Source organism: Pezoporus occidentalis, unplaced genomic scaffold (assembly GCF_034315485.1).
Source record: "Pezoporus occidentalis ecotype Australia unplaced genomic scaffold, CSIRO_AGI_Poc_V1 ctg56, whole genome shotgun sequence".
NCBI classification, from domain to species: domain Eukaryota; kingdom Metazoa; phylum Chordata; class Aves; order Psittaciformes; family Psittacidae; genus Pezoporus; species Pezoporus occidentalis.
Window position 1 is genome coordinate 1,008,720 of NW_026915899.1, and position 20,822 is coordinate 1,029,541.

Here is a 20,822-nt window from a genome sequence, read left to right on the forward strand (position 1 = left end):
TTACATTGAGATTCTCATTTATGAGCATAGAACACAAAAAAGGGGAAGAAAAAACTAAAGAAAGGACAGAGAAATGTGTAGGAAGATCTCGGAGTACATAAATATAGTGTTGTTCTTTTTGTTTCCATTTAGAAAGCACAAAAGTAGATCATCTGTTATATATTGGAACACGGCAATATAAAACAACTTCTCTTTTGACTACCTTGGGGGGGATCTTTTTGAGTATAAGATTACATAATACATGGTGCAACTACCTCAACCTGCTTTAAATAAGTAACACTTTGGAATTTGTCAATCTTATGAGCCAAAACTTTCACAGCTCAGACTTTCAAACCTGAAACTGGGGCTAGAAACAGAAGCTCAAGCCCTGAAACTTCAGGAATTCAATGACTTGTTATTTTTTTAGCAAGAATTCAGAGAAGAACTACCCTGGGAATGGGATCACTGCACTCCTTCCTTCTCAAGTGGGATCATTTATCCAGTGAAACTGAGCAGAATAACTATTTCCTTCTGCAGGTATGTATATCACTTTATTTTTCCATCTACCCTCTTTCTGCATCAACTTTAGAACCCTAATTTCTGTGCTGTCATAGCACAGTAGACTATTACTTTATAAATAAAGCTTCAGATCAGAAAGGAAGGAAAAAAAAAAGTGTCATTCACTGTGATTCAGGCAGGTGAAAAGGCTGCAGTGTAACGTTCCAAGGCAGAATTGCCTTTTCTTTGTGCTCTGCCCATATCTACACAAGCTGCCAATTTATTTAATTCATCCTTGAACGAAGGGAAAAAGGAATTGTCCAAATAGAAATCCAGTTATAATAAACATGAAGTAGAAACTGTAAGACATCTTTGCTTATTGAACTCCCTTTGAGACTAAAAATAAACTTCTTCAGACCTAAAAATGCTCTAATTAGTTCAAAATCCAGCCTGATATGTTCAGCCTGAGGACCAGATCACCCTATGCATAACTCAATGCGTAACTATTATAACTGGAATGGAAGTTTGTCATAATAGTGTGATAGAAACTTTCCCACCATTCATAGGTCTGATTTATTCACAGGTTTTACACTCACCAGTAAGAGAAGTAACTGTAATACTTGGTATTTTACTAGAAAGCTAACACTGCTTTACATTTTACCACAGGTAGATGTGTTTGCTTTGGTAATACAGATAGGAGTAGTATTCATTATATTCACAAAGGCAGAATTATAATTTTGTCTCTTATATTGCCATGCTCAACTACAAAGGCAATTTTTTTATAATAAGCATCAGGTTAAGGCAGACAGCAGTGAATTCATTCTAATAATTATGGGTACTAGTGCAACAATTCACAGTTTTTCAATGCATCAAAGATCATATCCAGACTACAAACAGAAAGGAGAGCATGACTTCAACCCCAGCTCTTCATTCATACTTATTTTAACATGAGTTCAAGTAATGAAAGCCTAAAAAGAACTAGAGACAAATAGAAATTTTTCAGGTCATTTAAAACCAATGCACAACTACATGGAATTGTTTACTCTCTTCAAGTACGAATAAAGTACCTCTTGGTAGGCAATGATGGACAGTTTACAATTCAAAAAAGTTAATAATAAATAATGAAAGGTAAATTTTATGTGAGTCTCATGAACTGTTAATTTTTGAAAGCAATATAATTGCAAACATTCTTTAAGTTCTGGAAACTTCTTCCTGGCTGCCATTTTCACCCCAAAGGTGATGATGGGGTACCTTGGAGACTTGTGTACTTCATTTTTATCAAGGGAGAATTACTCACGACCTTCCATTAAAAATCCTGCCTTGAAATTACAGTATTTGAGTCTACCCAAACTCCGTTTTTCATGGTAATTTTTCCTCAGGTCTTTAAAGCTATCGATATTTACACAGTCAATCATGCTCATCTTTTAAACAGTTAAGGAAAGGAAAGCACCACGTTCAGATGCAATTGCTACAGCACTTTCTTGTGATATTTAAAAAAGCATATTGATGTATGAAGCTTGAATGCGGAATAGTTTTCCCTGCTGCTTTTCATTCATCATGCAAAGTTGCAGTTTGTGAAATCGCTCAAAAATTACAGAGACCGTATTTTTTTAATAACTTCTAATAGACAGCACTTGCCTACAGTTCCCATCTTTAGATCTCACAGCATTTCTATAAAGGGAAGAAGTTGAACACCTTGTCCAAGTAACTTGTCCGAGCAACAAGTTTACATTTAAACCAAAGTTAAAACCCAAGTCCTGTGAACAGTGCTGTAACAGAAGCATCACTCTTTGCCTTGGGATTTTGTCCAGTGCTTACATTATCTCAGGTTCAGCATTCTTTCTTGGTACCTTTCTAGAAGTAGGATTCCACTTTGGAGAATGCATTATTGGATATTTTGACAAACTGTAGCAGGGAAGTGGGTTTCAGTTCCCTTCTCTGGTTCATTACATTAAGGTGAGTAACAACACAAACTCATCAAGGAGTAAGAACTCAGAAAATGAAAAGATGAGGAGAGACTTTTCAGCAGGGCCTGTTGTGACAGGATGAGGGGTGATGGTTTTAAACCAAAAGAGGGAAGATTCAGGCTGGATGTAAGGAAGAAATTCTTTACAATGAGTGTGGTCAAATCCTAGCACAGGTTGCCCAGAGAGGTGGTGTCACCATCCCTGGAGACATTCCAGCCCAGGCTGGATGTGGTTCTGGGCAACCTTATCTAGTTGACAATGCCCCTGCTCATACAAGGGGGTTGGACTAGATGACCTTTGCAGGTCCCTTCCAATCCAAACCATTCTATGATTCTATAAACTGAAGGGAATTCACCATTGTCATATAAAAAAATGGTAACTGTATTCCCACTCCAGTCTGCAAAAAGCTGTAGTCACACTTAAAAATCACAAGAGCGGATAGAAGTGTTAGACATCAATTTTTCAGTGTACAGTTGCCAGAAAGGCCACAGTATAAGACTAACAGATAAAATAACAACTATTTCTACAGAAATACTGTTTCTGGTGCCATAAAAAGTGTGGTTCACACCACTTCTAGAAAAATAAGTCAATTTTATAACCATTATATACTTCTTATATACATGTATGCATATGCCCATTCATATGAAATGTAACTATGGTATATGTATCATAGTTACAGGAGTTATAGAATAACTACTTTATGCACACTGTTCAGCTGAACAAGACAGACTCAGATGAGCACTGCTTGTCAGTGGCAGTGATAACGGCAGAGTTTGAATCCAGTTGAGCAGCCACAGATTTCTTTAAGAGCAATCCAGCATGTCTTGCTCCAGCTGAGGCAGCACCCCGAATCCCCAAGTCTGGTAGAGGATCTGGAACAGTGCTGAGAAGCCCATGGGTGATAGACACAGCAGGGCATTTTGAGCACCCATGTCTTTCTCAGCAAAATTGAACAGCAGAGTTGGATACTGCAATTAAAACTATTTGGATACTGTTTTGTCCTCCCAGAAGAAGCATAACAGAATTTTCTCATTTAAAGTTCAAATATCATTCAAATACCAAAACAAATAGATGCCTAACTCAGTAGGAATTCAAAAGCTGAAAGGCAGACAAAGGAAAGAAAATAAATCTATTTTTCTGTCTGGAGAGTAAAACAGTAGCTGCCTGGCTGCTCTCTTGAGCCTCAAAGAATAAGTTGGCCCAATCTGTGACCTGCTCACAGAGTCAGACTGATTTGGTATCTAGCAAAGACTTGGTAGATAATAGTAATCAATGGAGATTAGAAACTATACATTAATCTGTGAATGTGTAATACTTGTCAAAAGAGAAACCAGTATCTTGTATTATGTTGCAGGTGTCAGAATTACATAAAAATCAAAAATAAAAGCCCAAGCTATAAAATTCAGCTAAATTCACATTTATTTCTAACTGCTACTATTATTCCACTGTGTCAGTAACCAATAATGCTATCCCAGAGTAGAATATCGCTGCCAATTTTACAAGCAAGCAATAAAAATAGTTTTTGCCAGAATTAAAACTGCATTTCTTTCCATTTATTTATTCATCCAACAGATGCATTATCCAAGACTCTGCACAAGAACAGAATATTAAATTATATCAGCTGGATGTATTTCTGAAAAGAATCTAAAAAATTTAAAAGATTAGTGATTCGGCGAATTCATTTCTTTAGCATCTCTGACAAGCAGTTCTCAGCGATCTTAAAACATACTTTAAAAATGCAGACACTTTCAAATAAGCAGGGTAAGAAAAAAATCAGCTTTCCATCGTTAGCACAGATTTAAACAAAGATTTAAAATTACAGATTATCAGTTTTATGTGGACTCTCTACAGTCCACAGTTCTCTGCAGCTGCTGGTTCATGGTATTTTGTAGATCAATCCCATTTCCATTCTCATTTCTTTGTGTTGTGGGTGCGCAAACCTACTCCAGGCAATTTTGTGCCCAGCTGATCACAGGATACTATCCAGCAAATTGCCATACATGGCAGTCAAAGCCAAAGGAGTTATATTGTGACACCAAAGTAAAGAAATATTTATATTGCTGAAGGTTAAAAAAAAAAAAAAAATCCAAAATGAAAACTTGAAGCAAGGTTTACAAGTCAAGCTCTTCGTTTCCTATTAAAGTGACCATGAAACTCAATACTCAACATTCTCTGTCCATTTACAGCCAAAGATCATTAAGAAAACAAGGAAAGCCTACATAAATAATTCTGAAGAGCAGCTCAGTCACCCTTGTAACAATTCACACAACTTCTCTGCCCTTGCATCCGACTCCTTTAGTTCTCATCAAAAATTTATCCTACCAACTCCATGCCTGCTTCCTCCTAAATAGGCATATCTTTTCTTCTTCCTTCAGCCACATCACACGCACGCAGAAGATACAGGTTATATTGGGAAGAGAAGGAGAAATGCACCAGAATACAAGGCACCTAATACAGAAATGAAATTTCCAGTACGGCACAACCCAAATTACTGTACATAAAAAGACTACGTCTACTTTGTTCTGTTTGCAATATTGATCTGGTTAACTGCTAGGTCCTAAATGATTATAGGTTTCGTTTATCTTTACACTTAATTTAACTTCCTATCCGATGTTAGAAGCAACGGCTCCTAGATGTCATAATCCAGGTGAAATAAGTCTCCAAAGATGGTTCTGTATTTTTGCCCTGTGTTTAATAATCACATTTGCATGCTGCAAGGCCTGTTTCCTTAGAGATGGGGGGGGGGGGTGTGTGTGTGTGTTTAATTTTGAAAATCTGGATGATGAAGTAGACATCTCTATAGTGTTTCATCGATAGATTTTTTTAAATCTCATTAATTATTTGCAAGTTCTGGGGGTTTGTTTTGCTCCTCCCGCCCCCTTCCAATGCAGTTGAGGGCTTAAAGCAATTTAGATAGAAGTAAGGTTAGTGTAAGAAATAATTTATATTCTGACTTTGCCAATACATTACTGAAGGGAGAAAAAACAACGTCCTGAAAGATTTAGATACATAACCATTTTTCCACTTAAACCTCAATTTGTCCATTATTACCCCAAAGCACTTCCTTGGTTTCTTTGTCAATTCTAGTTAGACATAAAAAAAAAAAAAATCTGTGTTTAAAGACCTGCAAAGAGAATAAATGTGGAAAATTTATATAGTTTCTGCATTTTTTTAAAAATCAACTGGTCTTGTGTTACAGAGACTGGACAGATTCATGAAACACAGACAGACTTTCCAGATCTGCCCTAGGCTTCTAGCATGTAGCCAAACTGTTTTATCTACAAAACAGAATGATGTGAAGGGAAACTTTAAAATAGATACAGGATGCTCACATATTGTGGTCATGGACATCACACAAGCAGCTAAAATCCTGAGTTAAAGTGTTAACTCACACTGTCTCTGACTGTACATAGAAATTTACCTGAGATTAAGAATACTGAATACAAACTAAAATTTCTGTAATATCAACCTTTACTGCCCCAAAGTACACTGTAATAGCTGCTTTGCCTACAGCAGCTTTTATACTCTCAGAAACTGTATCAGGTACTTGCTATTATCACAGCCTGTAGTATTCATCAAGGTATGAATTTAACTGACAATCCAAAGAGCCACAGAGTCCTTATATACAGATCATGCAGAGGTACTCGAACACCACTGGAAAAGTCATATTGAAGCATACTACCCTAGACCAAAGTATGTACTGATTATTATGATAATGCCAGCTTAAAGATTGCGGAGTGGGGGTGTTAAGCGGGTATTATCAAGAACCCAATAGACAGGTTGACCCTGGGGTGAACAGGAAGGGCTGGCTGAGTTTTTCTTTCTCCTTCAAAAGCAAGACACCAGGAAAGGTATTACAACATGAAACAACTTTAAAGAAAAACATTTCCAACCTAATCATCAGGCTTAAAACAATAACCACTTTCAAAGGGTAGGCTCTCCTTCCATTAAAACGAATTTGCTAGTAAGAGAAATAATGTTCTCGTCCCTATTCAGCTGTCTCTCAGGGGGAGTAATTTCTCACTGGGCACTCTATCTACTGTGGAAAGAATGAGGACTGGAAAAAAATCTCTGCTTGCATCAGAACTGCAACTTCTCTTGTAGAAAGCACAGTAACAGGCAGAGTCAGTATGCAATAACTCACAGTTTCCCTGTTGGTATGTTGTAGCAGTTGCTATATTCTCTTCCACATTTCCTCAAGGAGTTCCTAACCATAGGTACCAGTTTGCAGACTTGCTAGCCTACCTAGTAATACTGAAGCTTTTCACTCTTAAAGGTACCAGAAATAATGCAAGTACCATTTTCCTCTTTCCCACTCCAACTGCACTTTATAGTCCAATCACTGCAACTCATTCTACCAATACACTTTAATTTATTAAGTGGATCATCAGTGAAAACTGCTGAAGAATTTGACAAGTTTTCTCTCCATAAACATGTATTTGCACATCATCCATCAGTGCAACAAAAATGTCTCCATCAACCACTTCCAATTTCTTAAGATTTTATTAGTAAAGTAAAACCTAGGCTTCTAGCCTAATGACTGCAAAGCCACTTCCGGCCATCAACCATATATGAAGGGGAACAGTATTCCCTTTGTCAGACATCCCACTGACACTCTTGCTCTCAGTCTTCCTCCAAAAAGCAGCAAAAGAAAACATTTTTCAGACAAGCTCTGGTTTTCTCCAGTACTACAATAAGTAATTCCAAATACAAAAACTACATAGAGAGGTTAAAAATACTTTAGAGGATGGAAAAAAATGAAACTATGGTTTAGGCACAAAAATCCTTGATATCTGAAATTTTCACAGATAAATTTAGTTCTTCATATGCTTGCAGATGCATGCATTTTAAACAGTTTAGGTATTAATTTTAGACTCTTGAGCTACAATATATATTCTTTATAAAAACAACCAAAAAATATCAAGGGTATCATATTTCTATTTCACTTATCCCCTTAAGAAAGTGTCAGATATTTTTCAACAGCCAATTAAATAAAATTAAACTATACTGAAGATACAAATTATGAAAACTACTGCACCCAAACAACAGAGGAAGAAAGAAAATAAACTGAAGATGATACCAACACAAATCTAAACTTAGATCAACATGCACATCAATCAAATGAACATTCCTTTTAGCAGAGTAAATGGCGAAGCCAACACACTACATTAGTTCAATTGCCTTCCCATTATGCATTTATCATTACAGCTTATCACTTTAAAAACTTCTCTCGCATGTCTTTTATGGCACTACATAAGCAGATTTTTCTATCAGTTTCCCTGAACAACCCTGTAAAAATAATATCTCTCAGGAACTAAAGTGGCAAAGAGGGGAAGACAGAATACTTTATCATTACAAAAAAAAAAAAACACAAGAAAACACATAGTACTGCATATCATTTTTCAGATTTTGAGAACTTAATGTGAGGAATATCACCACTATCAGACTGATGTGAATGATTTCCTGTATTTGAACTGAAGACAGGGGCCTGACAGATGGTTTTAACCATTTACAGCAGTCATTCACAAGGGGGGGGGGGGGGGGAAATCTAGTTAGTGTCAATAGCTTTTAGTTGTCTGAAGAAGACAAAGTATGCTCCTGTCACTGCAGTTATGTGGAAATATGCAGAGTCACTGTGTGTTGTCATTGAACTTTGATGTTAAAGGTAGTAAGCCTACTGGGACCTTTGCATATGCTTTTTTCAGCACTTCCAAACCAAATCAGCCAAGAGGCCGACTGAGTGAGACTGCAATGTGTAAACCTCACTCTGGTGGTGACCCTTACAGTCTGGGTGATGCTAAAATTAAAGGGACAGAGTTTATGTTACGATAACTCTTCATATTGTGTTCACTCTTTCCTCACAGGGAATTAAGATCGTAAGTCTTCTGTGTCTTAATTTCAGCTACAGGAATGCTTGCTACTAGGCACGCTGTGTGAACACTTTGTCTTAATTAAGAGCAAATCATGTTGCCTTCCTATTTTTAAAACTGACTAGAAACAGTCTACCAAAGATCTCTGTCAGATTAACAACTGTAGATAAAATATTCCCGTTTTCTTGTTTTGTCTTAAATTAGAAATTCCACTTAAAGGACATTACAGCAGGAAGGTGTGCAACAGAACTCCTTCATCAGGGGACTGTAACAGGGCAGCTAGTGCTGCTCCTAAAGCTGCCCATCCCACATACTTTGTCAGGCACAGCTTCTGCAGCATCAAAGGTATCTGATAGAGAATCCTGAACCAAATCCTGAAGTTAAAACCCTGCATGTTAAATTCAGCTACCTCTAACTCAATTCACTGTAATAAGCCAGGCAGAAAGCTTATTGAAACATTTATATTTGATGCCACTCTGCCATGCACTTAGCCCAGCACTGTCCTGAGCTAGTACTTGGAGATGCTCGGCAACGCAGCAACCCAGGCAATGGGGAATGACACTGAAAAGTTCTTCCAACACACAAAATATATTTTTTTGATGAAGCAAGGTAAGCAGTCACCTGGGACTTCAAATCAGGAGGCAGTATTTTAGCCACACAGTGACAGCACTCCAGATTCAGCACTCTTTAGCCTTTGTCTAAACTGCTTTCCAACTTACAGAATCACTCCTTCAGGTACATTTTCACAAGCTTAAACAATGTGAGCAGGTAGCTTTTTCCTTTGTACATCTGAAGTAATACAAAAGATCCCATGTCAAAACTCCAAAAGCCTTTCTGTAATAACGAAAACCCTCACTAAAATTCTGTACCAATTGCCAATTTAGAACTAAGAATATTTTATAAAAGCAGAAATCTCTCGAAATGTCAGAGTCCTCGAAGTACAGTTTTAATGCAGGAAAATACACATTGCAATTTTTAGAGAAAAATTAAGTTTACCATAAAGTTTGCAATGATTATTTAAATTTTTGTCAATAACTACTACAAGAGACAGCACCATTCATTGTGAATGTCTACACCAAAAGACAAACCACCTCCATGGACAAAAGCTGGAGTCAGACTGGTGTTATTCAAATTACTATTAAATTTACCAGTCATGCTTCCCTCCTGATGATAATTATTTTATATGTGTATTTTTGGTTTAGAATTTTATTTTATAACTAAAATGCTTAAATAATTGCAATATAATGCACCAGGACCATGATTCAGCTACATCACTAAAACAAATTTTCTATTATGATATGAAAAGGGAGCTTTCTCTATATATAACTGATACTCAGCACTGGTTCTGTAATACTTCTTTGGCATCACCTTATTATACAAACCCAAAACAAGATACAGTTTTGGTATTAATTGCTAAAGGACATTCTGTAACTTACACATTTCCTCATGTATACAGGAACTTCCAGTACTGAAAAGTTCAACTGTTGAACTAACATGGAATACTATTGGCCAAATAACCTATGCCTAACAATTACACAAAGCCAAATTAGTCTTCTAAGACATTCTTATTTTGTAGCCTAAATAGGTAATTTTCCTGTACTCAAGCTGCTATGCTAACATTAAGAAAATGAATATTCATTATATATAAAACTATATAATAATACATTTATTATAGTATATTATATATACAATTTACATACTTTTATTTCCATCTTAAAATACTTAGTTTTGTGTTGCTTCCAAAGGTGTACATCTTTGCAAATACAATGGGAAGCACAATTAAATGACATATAATTAAGCTTGAAAATCCATATTTTTATGGAGATAATTTTAAAATGGAGAAACTGAGATCAGTTTCCCCTGTGTTTTCTGTCAAGGGAATAACAAGATCCTTTCCAACCCTAACTATTCTATGATTATATGAAGTTAAAAATGCAAAAAAAACCAAACCCCAACCTAAATAAGTAATTATAAAAACAACAAAACAAAGAAAGCTGTATGATAATCAACCAGGGAGAAAAGAAAATAAACATTAAGGATAGGACACTGAATGGAAAATTAATTTTGTGCATGTCAGTCTTCAGTACAGAAAAGGAATAACAGTTTTAAAACCATTCTCCACAGATTAAAGAAATGAGAATAAAGGACTTGTGTCAAAAGAAAGAAAAGACTGAATTATCATCAGTGTCAGAATGGTACTTGGGTAAAAATTCTAGCAGGTTTTGTCATCTATTTAGCATATCATTCTTAAACAATAATAAAACCCCTCCCAACTAGAATTTGTGTACCGGTCAGGAGTCAGATTTACACCTTTTCAAAGTAAAAGCGTGCTGCAGCATGATCCAAGCCAGCAAGCCATAATTTTAGTATCGGGTAAAAGAGAACACCCTGACAAATTGAGCATAATGAGGTCACATCAGCACAACTCCCGAACTTGAACTGCTGTTATCCAGTTTATTTTCCTTGATATTATAAAAGTCACTGGATTTTAAACAGCATTCTAACGAAGTTCTTTGCAACAGACTATTGAGGAAATGAAGATGCAACAAGGTAAAAAAAAAAACAAACATTTTAGATACGGATCACAAGCTGCTAGAACAGATACAAACAAACTACCCAAAAGAGCTTCGCTAGAATTTGGCATCACACTGCCCAGTGTAGGTAAGTGCAAGGTACAGGAGGATCTATCCAGCTGGAATTATGAAGGCACACCACGTAAATAATGCTGTAGGACAATTCCAGGACAAGATGTCCAAAATCACCCAATACTCATTTTTAAAAGTGATGCAAGCTCTAAAGAGATTATGTGTCACTGAAAAAATTTTATGAGTTAGGAGCCCAAATCTCTTGCAAATATGAAAACTGATGACATTTTTAGACCCAGAAGCAGCAAAATTCTAAATAGCCACTAAATGAGCAGCAAGACTCAAACTAGGAAACAAGATGTGCAGCCCAAAGAAAGAAACAGAAAGCACTGCTGAAGCATTCAGGAGAAAAAAAAAAAAATCATAGGAGCTGAAGAATAATGCAGAGGACAAGGGAAGTAAGCAGACAGTTTCCCAACTGTGCCAATAAAGATCTTCATAAATGTGTCTATTCCATGACATCTGAACATTAAGAGAGTCTGTGATAGGTTTATGTAAAGTTAAACCCTAAAGCACATTAAAATAATGATAAAGCTCCAAATCAAAGACTCTGATCGAAAGCATCAGAATTGGTTTAATAATTATTGTTTTAATAATTCACTTGGCCCTGCCAGACCTTGTGAACCAAAGCAGTCTTTTTTAAAAAATCTCATTTTAAAAACTGCAGTGCAAGAACGTGCATTCAGGGTGATCTTATCAACTCACCTGCAGAGCTTAGACCTCCAGACCTACAAAATGACCTATCACCCTTTTGGAATGCAGTAACAGTCAGTGCTAGACCATTACTTCCTGTGTACAGAAAGTAAGATAGTAGTTAAAAGATGAAAGAAGACCAAGAACTATGCCATATTTTTGGACTGCCTGCTCTCAGCAAAACAGAAAAACATATTCTAACAGACATTTAGGACTCCTAAATTTAGTTTAGAAGTACTATGGGGTGTATGCTATGGCAATTGCAGTTATCTCAACGTCTGTGCACACAGCATCTCTTTACAACCACATGTCTCTACTCTCTTCTGTTCCACTCTGCTTCAAGCTCTGCACTTATTTTCTCCCCACACCATACCCAGCAGACTCAACCCTTAATAGCTCTATTCTCTGTCACATTGAGTCTCCTTCCCTTGCATTGCCATTCTCAGTCCTAAAACCCTTCATCATCAACCTCCGATTTTAAGACTCCTGCTGCTCCCTCATATTTCTACCTTCTCATTACCCTTCCACCCCACTTTTCACTCCCCTAAACCCCAAAATACCAAATTCTTTCTCTTCCATTCTGTACTGATATAGAAACAGGTATAAGAACAGCACATTTTTCTGTTTGTGCTGGGTGTCTGCACATGGCTTTTTTTGCCCACTCTTCCCTATCTACCCTTTGAGGATGATGTCATCTGTTCACACCATCTTAACTAGCATCTGCACAGCAATGGCTTGTAAGCATGTCTATCCATCCACCTACTCCTGATTCCCTCCATATGGTACTGCTGCTTCTCCTGATTTTCTCTCCAGAAAACTTAAGCTTGATATATTCACAACTCAGCTCCTTATCATTCCTCTCAAACGCTTTCTGCAGATAGAACAACTGCCATTATCACCTCCTGTAATATAGGTAGTCTTTCATGACCCCTTTTCCTGTGTCTGAACCACATATCCACACTATATCCAAAATCCCATTCCAATCGTCCTCCGTGTACAAGTATTTTTCTTTCTGACAGTACAGCTCACCCAGTATCTCCATCCTTGCTCAGGCACACACTGAAGAATTAGAAAGGGAGACAGAGATTCATCTGTTTAAATTTAGACAGGCTTCCCTACTTATCCTAAGTCATACTGAAAGTGAAGGAAGTAAATCTCTTTAATATATTAGTATTTATGCTTTCATCTCAGGAATCCTCCAGCAATGCTGGTACCACTGGTATCAAGCTCCCGGGAGACAGAAGATACAGGGACAGCTCAAAGAACTCAATCAGTTGCTACTCAGCATATCCCACTGGTACCTACTGATCTTTGTTCAAAGTTTCTGCAATCTCTATTTAGGTATTTTCTCAACGTAGAAGTACAAAACAGGAAGCACCCATTTTAAAAAATGAATAAAAGACGCTGTTTCCTAAAGATAAATAATGTACCAGGGGCCTATCTCAGAAAAAAAAAAGTAAAGAGAAGAAATGAAGACATCTGAGTTACAAGACTGCATTTTATAATTGCATTAGCAACTTAAAAAAAGAGGACCCCATCAAAATTTGACCAAAATTGCCATCTTAACACAGACGATTATGTAAGAACCAAGCTTTAACATTCAGCATCTTATAAAGCTTCAAAAAAATTAAAAATCTTAAAATAAAATAAAATAAAATAAAAAAAAAACACAAACAAAGAAAACCAAAAAACTTAAAGAAAAAGCTTCACACCCCACACTTACTTGAGATTAAAAACTACCAGCAGAACATTTGGTACTCAGTTTCAAATTACCTGTTCAGCAAACCAATTCTTAAAAAAATATTATTTTGGGTTCTATACGGAATTTATTTTCAAAGTTTATGTTGGCATTAGTACTAATTAAAACAGATCTTGTGCTACACTTCTCTTATGTCTCATTAAATGGTTGTGAGCATTGTTTATACTGATAGAACAGATTCAGAAATAAATTAAAAACACAAAAGTGAAAATGAAGACACCACCTGCCCCCTGCAAAGTGAAGGCCAAGAACATCAAACACAGCATCCTCACAAAAACCTGTGAAGTCTCCAGCAAAATTCTTGTGGAACAGACAAGATTTTTTTTAGAAGTTAACATTTCAACAAATCAACAACCTACACTTTTACACATACATTGTAGATCACAGAAATAATTCATTTCCAATTCACAAACTAAATTGATTTTCAACCCATTATGAAAGTTTGAATAATCTCTGTGAATCCTAATGGAAATTTTCCTAACACACATGTGGGTGTCCTGAATATAATTTATTCAAGACAAGACCTAAATGTTCGCTTGCATATAAACATGTAAGGTGAAATTCAGCATGGCTCAAAGAGGCCAAAAAACACCAAAACATCACAAATGGAAAGTGGGCACATTCAAATATAGATTCTTGGAAGCTTTTTAAGGAATAAATGTTTAATCCCTTTTATTTCATGTCATGTGGTTTCCAGTGTACACGAAGAGTGAAAAGGTAAAAATAAAACTGGCATACCCTTAATATATTCCAGAATTCATAAATCATTTGTAAATTTAGTCCTTTTATAAAAGAATCCTTATATAAATTGGTGGGAGGGAGGGCATCAATCCCATATATGAAGCACATTTTAAGCCCAAGATCACTGACCAATCAAAATTAGTGAATGCACTGCATCTCTCTGCAGTGAGGAGAAGCGACAAGGTAGGCTGTCATTCTGCAAAAGCTGCCCATCGCAAGCTTTCCTCTCAGAAGCACTGCTTTTCTTTTTTAGAAAGCTTGAATCTCAGTGCTCTCTCTGGAGACAAGAAGCCTTCAGCATGTTAAATTACTTTCATTATGTATTTTCAGATGCTTATTGATTCTACCGAAGGAAGAGTGGGAGACTGCAGCAGCCTGTAAACCAGAACTAAAGCAGTTGTATACATTAGCAGTATGCTGAAACAATGGCACAGTACAGGCACAAATTTTCATTAAGGTCATTTTTTGAAGATATGCTTATTACCCTCTTTCCCTTCTACTCTGCTAACAAGCGAACAAAATGAATCCCTCCAACCTGGAACTGCTTCACCTGCATCGAGAATTTATCAAATCTTTAGTGGAGGTAAGATCTGTTCCTTATTATGGTATGCAGAATAAGCAACATTTAACACCAAAAAAAAAAAAAAAAAAAAGGAAAAATTTGGAGAAAAAAGGGAAGAGATCAGATTCAACTTACATTAACTGCTATGTATTGTACTACTTCTTGTATTTGACACCAGGGAATTTTCAAATGCTATTCCCCCTCCCCATTAAAAACACAACAGTAGAAAAATGTTATTTTGTATGAAAGTCTTGTAGAATATTAAGAACCTGTTTTGTTCGCATAACATAAAGACAGTACAGTTTAAGCTAGTACAGTACTGGGGGGGGTAAAAAGCACATAATGCAATTGGGAATATTTTTTTTCTCCCTCACCAGTATTTCCAAATACTGGCAGTTAAGTATGTTACAGATTTATTCAGTTACTCTTTGAAGAATCAGGTAGTCTGTTATTAGTGGATACTTACTGCTTTATGAAGGTTGGCTATTATGACTAAACTCCGACTGCTTAAGAAATCCTCCTTTTCTGTTTTGTTTTATTTTTAAGTTTATTTCTTTCATTTCCCTGTACATTCAAGCTGTTTATTAAGAACACAGATTTGCTAAACATTTATTTCAAGATAGGAAATTATAAGAGTGTGCAAATTAAATAAAAATGTATTTCCTATAAACCTCATTGACTATGCTCAATTTCTCATTAGAAGACCAGAGAGCTGTATGTATAAACTAGCTGCTTACAAGAGCTCTAAAAGTACATTTTCTAGCTCTAGTCACAGACACACTACATCCAACAGCTACTGCTTCTACTTAGGGCTTTTTGTAACCTGCGCTATTTGGAAACCAGGTAACTTGTCCAAAAAACTAAATTCATTGAAGTTGACAGTAGAATGGCATGATTTTACTAGCAAATCGTGAACACACTAACTTGTTTTCTGTGTAATCTGTAAGATCCAGTTTTAGAGATCCTCTATTTATGAAATAAGTGATATTAGAGAATATATTCTGCATTGCTTTCTTTTGAAATTTTAAGTCCCAGTTTTAACCTTTTTTTTCCTCCCCTTCACAAGGGCATGCAGCAACTAATTCAGTTTTACAACTGACAATATGAAGAATGCAGTTGACCGGGTATCTTTCTAGCTGTATGACCTACAAGAAGCAGGATGCATCACTAAAATGTATTCTTAAGACATAAAGGAATTAGAAACAAAACATGGAACACACTTGTATTACCATTTATGTGCATGACACTTCAACAATATACATGGAAGACTAATACATCTGCTCAGATTTTATTAAAAGAAGAGTGCAATGATTGATTCTCAAAGTGGTGAGCATTTCTTAAAGAGGGATTTATAATTTAAAACCAGAATTGTGGAAACTACTGATGCATGAAGAAACAATGAAACATGAATTCCCAAAAGGAGAATATACATACTTCACCAGCAAGCTGAATAAGGGTTTAACCAAGCTTTTTCTATACTACTCCCTAAATAACTTATTTGTCATAATGACTAACGGATATTTTTTTTCCTCAATTTTATGGTCTGTTATGTATTCTCCTTAAATGAAAATAAACCAAATTAGGTAACTCGTGGTTACTCTGAAAGCACATGAACTGGATTTTATCATGTATAGCAACTTCTCTGACTAAGCCATCACTCAAAAGTAATGCGCAGGAATATTACAGAAAGAAATATACAACAGAAAGAAATATACAACCATAAAGGATGTCTACATATACTCTGAAATCAGAAATTCCTTTTTCTTTTTAAACCTGGAAAATAAAAACAGACTGCTACAAAATGCAACAGGGGAAAGAAATTAACATCACCTAAATGAAGGTTTATTTGTTATTGCTGGCTTGAAACTCAGAACAGACACACAGAATATGCACTGGTCTGTAAAAGTATCTCAGGCAATTCAGAAGTCCCCATGTTTAAGCAAAATTTTTTGCTGCTGAAGTGCTGGAACAAAAAAAAGAAAAAAAAAAAAAGCCTGCAAGGAATGAAATAAAAGCCCAGCTACTACTTGGTTTCCAGGTTACAGTGCATGTCAAATACCTGTCAGTGACACCATGTATCAATTTATGACAAGCTGCTGCAATGATCTGAAAGGCTCTTGAGGCACAGAGAACAGGTAGGTCAGCAGTTGCATGTCCCCCACCTCTGCTCAGCATTCACAAGGGAACAGGCACTGTCCAGAGGCAGAATTTCCATTGGCATAATGTTAGAGTTAAGATTGTCACTTGTTTTAGATCTGCTTTTGATTTCCTCCTGGCTTTTGCTAATAGGAAAGAACTTCATTTAACCAGTAATGCATTGAGAATGGTTTCTTGAAATCCATTCACAGCCAGGACAGCATACACAGAGGAAATCATAATCCTGAGGGTTAATATAAACCTATTGGAGGTTGCCTAGATTAGAAATTAAAGCTTTTGAAATATTTCTGTTTCATTTCATACCTGAGACTAGTATGTTCTAATTTACATCTTTTGTATTTAAGGCACATCTGAATTAACTGTTGAAGTATACCAAGAATTTTCATCATACAATTTGCAATTAATAGTATTATACAAGTGAGGCTTTTCAGAACTACAGATAAAATCTATTTGCATATTATATCCCAAGTGTGCTTAATTCATACTTCCATTAAAAAAGGGCTTATTTTTATTCACCTTAGTGCTTATTCATTTTTAATGTATTCCAAATGAAACAAAGGTCCACATTTAAATTATTTTCATGCCAAGTACATTCCCTCTTAAATTTAAAGCTACCTAAAAAGAATAAAACAAAACCCACCCTCAAGTATCATAACAAGAAATTGAATAACCCCTCTTTATTTGTTCATTTCATTACAAAATCAAGAGCTGTCTGACAATATAAATAACAGAAACATCAGGTATTACATGCAGATGCTACAACCTATCGGCATGTGCAAAACAAAGCAGATGAGACACTAAATAAAGAATCTCCTACATGTAATAAATGCTACTGGTTTTGAAACTCACTTATTCCTAAAACAAACTATGTGTATAAATCTGTTGGATTTACTTGCAGTTTGATTTAAAAAAAAAAAAAAACACAACAAACCAAAACAACAACCAAAAAAAAAAAAAAAAAAACGAAACAAAGCAAAACCCTGAGAGTTTTCTTTTTAAGTATTATTTTCTAAAATTATTCCCCTAAACCTGTTCTGGGATAAAATTAAATACTCTTCCATTCCATGGAGGCACTGATTTCTTGAAGAAATTGAATATGCAAATCAGAAAAAGGAAATGCAGGATTTTTATAATAAATTCCATTTCCCCAAAGCTACAAATATTTTACATTTGAAAGTATATACACTTACATAAAACTGTTGTAATGTTAAGTTTCATACATGTAGATGCATACAACATAAAAGCGAACAGAAATCTTTACGCTCCATAAAAATCTGCTGAATTACAGAACTTCAAGTTTCAGCTCACAACATTGTTGAAAACTCTTCATAAGAAAGAGGCTGCTAAATTGCCATAAATAATTTAAATGTTCTTTTTATGATACATAAACAACAGTGCTTCATGTTCCTAACACTTTCTTTTTCCACAAGAGCCTTTTAAAATGATCTTGAGTACCAATTTGTTAATACTTAACAACATTCTTCTAAAATGACCCTCATCGCCCTACAAAGGCCATGCACAAGTATAGTTTATTCAACAAATGGGCCCTTTGTAAAACCCACATCACTATAAATAAAGCCCTGTCTCCCTAAATGGAAGCTTTTCACTTTTTTTTTTTTCTTTTCCCTAAACAAATCCTGCTTTCCTTTTTAAAAGGAAAGACCTTATTCTAGCTCCTCAGGCTTTTGAGTCTATGCCAGCTAAAGCTCTGAACATACAGTAAATGAAGAGTTTGATAAGAACAAATGCTTTTCCCCCCTTCCTCGTTCCCTAGCATTTATCTGTAGTAAATGTTAAAAAAATCAAATTGTTCCATATTTTATTTCACCTTTCAGGAGAAAAAACAGCTGCAACAAAAGAATGTGCTTCTCCCCCATTCTGGAAGTCAACATGCAGTCTGAATCTAACATCACAGTTCGAGATGACATTGATGACATCGACACCAACATGTACCGACCACTATCATATCCATTAAGTTTTCAAGTTTCTCTCACTGGATTTTTGATGTTAGAAATTGTTTTGGGACTCGGCAGCAACCTCACTGTGCTGGTACTTTACTGTATGAAATCCAACTTAATCAATTCTGTCAGTAACATTATTACAATGAACCTTCATGTACTTGATGTAATAATTTGTGTGGGATGTATTCCTCTAACTATAGTTATACTTCTGCTTTCACTGGAGAGTAACACTGCTCTCATCTGCTGCTTCCACGAGGCTTGTGTCTCTTTCGCAAGCGTTTCAACTGCAATCAACGTCTTTGCTATCACTCTGGACCGATACGACATCTCTGTAAAACCTGCCAATCGAATTCTGACCATGGGAAGGGCTGTGATATTAATGACATCAATATGGATCATTTCACTTTTTTCCTTCCTGATTCCTTTCATTGAAGTAAACTTTTTCAGTCTTCAAAGTGCAAGTACTTGGGAAAATAAGACACTTCTGTGTGTGAGTACAAATGAGTACCACACTGAGTTAGGAATGTACTACCACCTTCTTGTTCAGATTCCGATCTTTTTCTTCACTGTTATAGTAATGCTAATTACATACACCAAAATACTCCAGGCTCTAAATATTCGGATTGGTACAAGATTTACCACGGGACAAAAAAAGAAAGCTAGAAAGAAAAAAACTATTTCTTTGACCACTCAGCATGAGACTACAGACGTGTCCCACAGCAGTGGAGGAAAAAACGTAGTCTTTGGTGTAAGGACTTCTGTGTCTGTCATAATTGCTCTACGCCGAGCTGTAAAACGGCACCGGGAGCGACGAGAACGGCAAAAGAGAGTCTTCAGAATGTCCCTCTTGATTATCTCAACATTCCTTCTCTGCTGGACACCCATCTCTGTTTTAAACACCACCATCTTATGTTTGGGCCCAAGTGACCTTTTGGTAAAATTGCGATTATGTTTTCTAGTAATGGCATATGGAACAACCATATTTCACCCTCTACTTTATGCATTCACCAGGCAAAAGTTTCAGAAAGTTCTGAAAAGTAAGATGAAAAAGCGAGTTGTTTCAATAGTGGAAGCAGATCCCATGCCAAATAACGCTGTAATACACAACTCATGGATAGAGCCTAAAAGGAACAAAAAGATCACCTTTGAAGACAAAGAAGTAAGGCAGAAATGTTTAGTACCTCAGGTTGTCACTGACTAGATTTCAGTATTCACCAAAATACATCAAGCGGAATATCTGAACAAATTGTAGAAAAATACTGCCAAATAAGAAAAACTTTTTTTAACTATTGGCGAGACTGTAAATTTTCAATATCTATGTTAAATAGAGTAGGTCTTGTATATTCAATTTCTTCATTATGTAAGATATATGTTGCATGGCCGTTTGTTAGCGTAACGTGTATATTTGTCAAAAATATTCAAGTTCTCTTTTTTAGAAAATAAATAGCCTTAAAGATGTGCAAACTTTTAAAAACATTTGTATGGCTCAGTTTCTCAATAAATACAAAAGGATTTTTAAACAAAAATTCCACTAGGGAATACTTTTCTAAAGCACAATCTCAACATTTTGCACAATGTGGTATTTTTAAATTTAATTCATAAATAGTATTGATCAGAGATATTCTGAATGCTAATACGGCTACAAGTTGGACACATTTTTACCTTGCATTTAAATTTCTCCAGCATGCAACTACCATACACATGTAGGCAAAGTCATTTATGTGATGTCCTTCAATTAGTCTCTCAGAATCAGTTACTTTCAATGGGGGAAATAAACTTCACGTGTCTTCCAAAAGTTGACAGTACTCTGAAAACAAGTGAAAAGTCTTGTGGATGCAATCTCACATCCACAGTTTCTTCGTAGAAAATACACCACTTTGAATAATTACACAGAAGGTGTGGAGGAGGTAAGGGGAAAAGACAGGCCAAATGCTGGCAAAAAACACAGGCAAGAAAGTTATTGGTCTTGATGATAAAGACAACCAACCAA

The 20,822-nt window shown here is 35.9% G+C and overlaps 2 protein-coding genes across 7 annotated transcripts in view; one reads left to right on the plus strand and one right to left on the minus strand.

Annotated features, from left to right (window-relative positions):
* Positions 1–20,822, minus strand: part of COG5 (component of oligomeric golgi complex 5) — a 192,077-nt gene that overhangs the window by 136,749 nt on the left and 34,506 nt on the right. The window lies entirely within an intron of this gene.
* Positions 344–20,308, plus strand: GPR22 (G protein-coupled receptor 22). Of its 5 annotated transcripts, none has more exons than XM_062638288.1 (4): positions 344–516; positions 14,483–14,735; positions 15,781–16,849; positions 18,707–20,308. In XM_062638288.1, the coding sequence occupies exon 4, from the start codon at positions 18,732–18,734 to the stop codon at positions 20,031–20,033; it is 1,302 nt and encodes a 433-aa protein (XP_062494272.1). In that variant the 5' UTR covers positions 344–516; positions 14,483–14,735; positions 15,781–16,849; positions 18,707–18,731; the 3' UTR covers positions 20,034–20,308. The 5 variants fall into 5 exon arrangements, with proteins under 5 accessions (XP_062494272.1, XP_062494271.1, XP_062494273.1 ...); XM_062638287.1 differs by lacking the exon at positions 344–516 and adding an exon at positions 14,231–14,335; XM_062638289.1 differs by lacking the exon at positions 344–516 and having other exon boundaries at positions 14,348–14,735; positions 15,781–16,040.